The sequence below is a fragment of the Scomber japonicus genome, chromosome 17 (genome assembly GCF_027409825.1).
Source record: "Scomber japonicus isolate fScoJap1 chromosome 17, fScoJap1.pri, whole genome shotgun sequence".
Classification (NCBI taxonomy): domain Eukaryota; kingdom Metazoa; phylum Chordata; class Actinopteri; order Scombriformes; family Scombridae; genus Scomber; species Scomber japonicus.
The window spans coordinates 13,452,523-13,457,157 of NC_070594.1; the positions used below are offsets into that span (position 1 = coordinate 13,452,523).

The window sequence follows — 4,635 nt, forward strand, 5'->3', positions numbered from 1 at the left end:
ATGTTATTGAGCCAACAAGGCGGGGCCAAACCAGTACTAGGAAGTGGGAAAGTAGCCAACATGAACCCACCCATCTTTTGTGTTCCACGTGGAAATCTCGTGGTGATAATCTGCAGCCAGTTCCTGCTGGGGAGCCTCATAAAACATGTGCAGTTACTCAGTTCAGATAAATGATAGACAAATACTTATTGTTTGGCTGTGAGGAATGCACATTGAATGCTAATGAAGAGGAGACTGCCAAACCAAATTTCGTTGTATTATGTTCTTATGCAATGACAATAAACTTATCTTATGTAGCTCTCACGTTTCATATTAAGACATCTGCACCAAGCCACATCTGGCAGGGAAATCATATTAACATTAGTCATTTCCATAGGCACACACTTCAATTTGTGATGTGGGTCTCTCTCTGTTTATACTATTATATTGATTGTTTTGTATTGTTTTATTGTTTACTTTATTATCATTATTATTACCAATGTATTGTGTTCTGTTTAAATGTAATAAGTACATCTCAAAAATAGGATGGTGTATCTCAAGAAGTTTATCCTCTAATCTTCTAATAAATAAATACACAATTTCTCCAGTAACAGAACTACTTATTTGTTATACATTAAACATTCATGATTTACTATGCTATGACTTTAATATTGTATCTAAATGTTTTCATAGATGAGGAGATAGAAAAAAAGAGTTCCTCGGGTTACAGTTGTGCAAATAATGCAACACCAGACAGGGATGGTAATAAGTTGACCTAATTTCTGATGTCTGAAAATCAAAATGAGTTAGTCCTTACAATTGTTCTACAAATAATTAAAAAATTTAACATCATTTTAGGTTTTTTGTTCTCATCTTGTGACAGCATCATTTAATTTGTTTTCTATTCTTAATTTTTAGATTGTCCAAACTGATTTAAATATAACAAGGCTAGTGCAAGAGCTTATAATAAAGTGTGTTTTTGTTATTTTCCTTACATAACAAACAATACAGTACGTACCAATAGCTACCAAATTGTGATGTCACTGAAGTTAAATCAGCAGTGGCAGCACAGACAATGAATACTGCAAAGACTTTGCATGGCCTTTGTGAGTTCTGTCACAACTGTCAAACCAAGTTTAAAATCACCATGAAAAGACATAATATGCAGTCATCACCACAACACACAGTGGGGCTAATGAGAGATTGCTTTGAGTGTAGACTGTGGATTTATAGTTAACAGTGATGTATATTTTGGCAGGATTACTTTAAAGGGCCAAATTAAGATGTCAAGATAGAGAAAAAAACAATAGTCATTTCACAACAGAGCTGGGCTGTTCTCAGTTTATCAGTTTGTACCTCACACGGTGTTACAACCTAGACAGTATTTTCAGTATTTGAAGTATAATGTAACTGGGGCAATATAGAAGCTCAACAGACTGGTTTCAAGTTTGTTGTGATGGGGTGGAGAATGTGCATTTAGCCTAATACCAACTATCTAAATAAACCCAACTAAATTGGTCACAAATAGACTCAAGCAGACCACCGTGACTAATATATGACCTGTTTAACTCTCACTTGTAGCTGGTACTTGACTCACACTGAAACAGAATCAAAACATTTCTCCATATTATATTGAAATGTATCTTAAACTCACAGTGACAGTTGGGTCAAGATTAGCCTCAATGCATGACGTGTCACACTGAGGACCTCGTCACTTGACTTATTGTCCTGTAAATACACATCATGTTGGTGTTAATGGTGTCTCTGAATAAAGATTCTAATGCTCATAAATCTACAGCTGTTTTGTGTAGAGGTGCATTAAAAACACAGGGCAATGTGTGGGTTAGCATTTATCAGAGCGAGTCAGAGACTTCTTATGTGTTTAATGTTTATTTTGGGTTACACTGCACCAGCTTTGAGATTTGCTTGCCCCACTCCTGCCGCAGGGCTGTGAGAGAGCATCTTCAGCAATGAAAACAGCCTAAAGAATGACAGTCCTTCAATGCTTTTGTTATTCAAAAAAATACATTTGCAATATCATTTAAAAAGAAAACTTTTCCCCTTTAAAAATGTAACATTCCTGACAACTATTCTTGATTAAAAACAAATCGCAAAGACAAAATGGGCACCAAGGGAGCTTTTTGATAATCATATTAGATTTAACTGAAGGTCTAAATTTACAACACAAAGCTGCAATCTGTTTACAGAGGAAAGGAAGATTATTCATGCAAAAAATCTCAGAAAAAGGGGCTTAAAATATCAGCTCCTGCTCCTCTAAACTAACACAGTGAGTTTAGTAACATCATATAGTTTAAAACATGTCATTATAAAAAATAATTTAAATTCAGCAAGCACAACAAATATCTGATTTGGTTCTTCAGGATCATATTATAGCACTAAAAACAAGGTCTCACTACATATTGAAAAACGTATTTGATGTTTTGTCCTGAAGTAAAGCTTTAAATTACTTCTTTATAAAGTTCTTGTGAGAGAACAGGTTATTCCCAATCCCATACACATACGGACTCAGGGATGTGTAGGAAGTTGAGATACAGAACTCAACTTCAGCCCAAAAAGGAAAGTCAGTGGGGTCGGAGGTCAGCTGAAAGAGCAGATAGATAGTCCAGTCTACCTGGAACAATGCCATGGCTGCCAGCACAGCTACGGTGCTTCGCTGAATCCTAAAACCGTTCCTCTTTCTGTCAAACTGTCCTGTCCCACTCACACTCACAACCGTTGTCACTGTCTTCCTCTGGCTCAGCAGCACTGCGATGATGAGGCAGCCGCTGACTGTGACGATGATCAGGGGCAAGAAGTTGCAGACCAGGATGAACAGGTATTTGTAAGCGCAGTTGAGTATAGGATAATAATCTTTTCTACACAGAAAGAAGTCTGGGGAGCAGTCACTGTTGTTCACTGTGATGTTATCCACAGAGTGTTGCAGGTTGATGACAAAAGTGGGGACGCTCAGGAGGGCGGACAGCATTACACAAAGCCCACTGACCAGCCAGGCTGACCTGATGCTGTCCAGGAAGATTGGTAGGTTGCCTCTTTTGTGGGCATCTCTCAGCTTCTGGCAGCGAAAGATGCTGATTAGGACAGTGAAGAGGATGCTGCTAATTTCACCAAACACAGTCAGGAGCTTGAGTGAGCGACATGACCAAGTGCTGACAGTGGTAGAAGGCTGGTTGATGATAATGTCAAAGATATTCACAATGACAATCTCCTCTAAGTTGGCTGCAGCCAGTCCTAGGAGGAACAACTCAAATGATTTAAGTCGGGAGAACTTAGTCTGAAAAATAGAAAGGATTAGAAATACATTACCCACAAGCCCAATGCAAGAAATGCAGATTCTTAAGGCCTTGAATTTGTCAGAAGAACTGATCATTATTGAAGGTATAAGCTGTTTGACACCAAATATGTGTCCTTGCCACAGAAGCAGACAGACGTATGATTTGTCAGCATGGAACTGAAAAAAAAGAAGTTGTAGTGTCTTATCCCCCTTCCCACTTTTCCGCATCAATGACCACACACCCTTGTTATCAAGTCCTCAAAGGTGGCAGGAATTGAGATCTAGATCCGTGCCTGGCTGTGCTCGTTATAAACAAAGGAAAACAAGAGGAGGCTGGAAACATGGAGGTCTGGGAGTCGTTAAAGTTTTACCTCTGAGCTTTTCAAAAGCTTCATCATGAGACCAGCAGTGTGTCAGGTTTTGAAGCAGTTAAGTGTTTTTCCACTGGCTGACATCTTCAAATGCAATTCTGCAAATTTATACTCTTTGACACCTGTTCTCCACCTCATTTTTAAAAATCTTTTTCTGAATCAATTATATTTTGAATTACATTACACTACTGTTCATATCAAAAAATTACCTAATGAAATTGTTCTTAACATCTCCACTATAACACAATTGTAAGTAGGAAATGCTCTGTTTCTCAACCCATTAAACAGCGCCGTAGATTCAGATTAAAAGATGAATAATTGAGATACTGAGAGAGAAGTAAAAATGGTTTTACCTTGAGAAACTTACATACTTAACCTCATATACTGGTGTGTGCGTGTGTGTGTGTGCGTTCGTGTGTGTCTGTGTATAAAACAATCAGTTACTGGTTTTTATATTGACATTTTGTATTGTTCAGAGAGGAAATGTTTGCAATTGAGGATAAAACTTTTATAGAGTGCACAGTTGACAGTTGTGTGTCTAAACACTTACTGGAACAAACTTCCTTTTTTCGGAGTAAAAGAATGACTGTACAATTGAGTGTGAAAAAATAAGAACTGCTCAGTACTGAGAACTGACATCCAAGCAAATGTGGTCACTCAGGCAAACCAGTATGATGAGATTTGGATGAGGGTACCTTAAAGTTGAAATATCAGCACCAAATATGTTTCGGGCTATGTTTATTATCTTTTGCCTGTGTGTTTTAGTGTGGTGGACAAGCAGAGAAAAAGACTTACTGGGACAGAGTCTCCTGGACCCTGTTGTTGACAGAGGACCAGTTCATGTTCCAGCTTGTCTCTTTCCCTCTTTCAGCGTGCTGTCTCGTTAGCAGACCTTCTCTCCAAGCCCTGCATCCTGATTCAGCTTAATTGTGAATCCCACAGTGTGTGGACTGTGTACGTGCGTGCGTGTGTGTGTGTGTGTGTGTGTGTGCG

At 38.4% G+C, this 4,635-nt stretch overlaps 1 protein-coding gene across 1 annotated transcript; it reads right to left on the reverse strand.

The window, feature by feature from the left end:
• Positions 1 to 2,443: 2,443 nt before the first annotated feature.
• LOC128376819 (uncharacterized) lies at positions 2,444 to 3,367 on the reverse strand. The gene has a single exon (XM_053336672.1). The coding sequence runs from the start codon at positions 3,365 to 3,367 to the stop codon at positions 2,444 to 2,446; it is 924 nt and encodes a 307-aa protein (XP_053192647.1).
• Positions 3,368 to 4,635: the final 1,268 nt, after the last annotated feature.

Excerpts from the sequence above, each read along its gene's own strand:
- LOC128376819 (XM_053336672.1), bottom strand. The coding sequence starts at position 3,367 with ATGATCAGTTCTTCTGACAAATTCAAGGCCTTAAGAATCTGCATTTCT.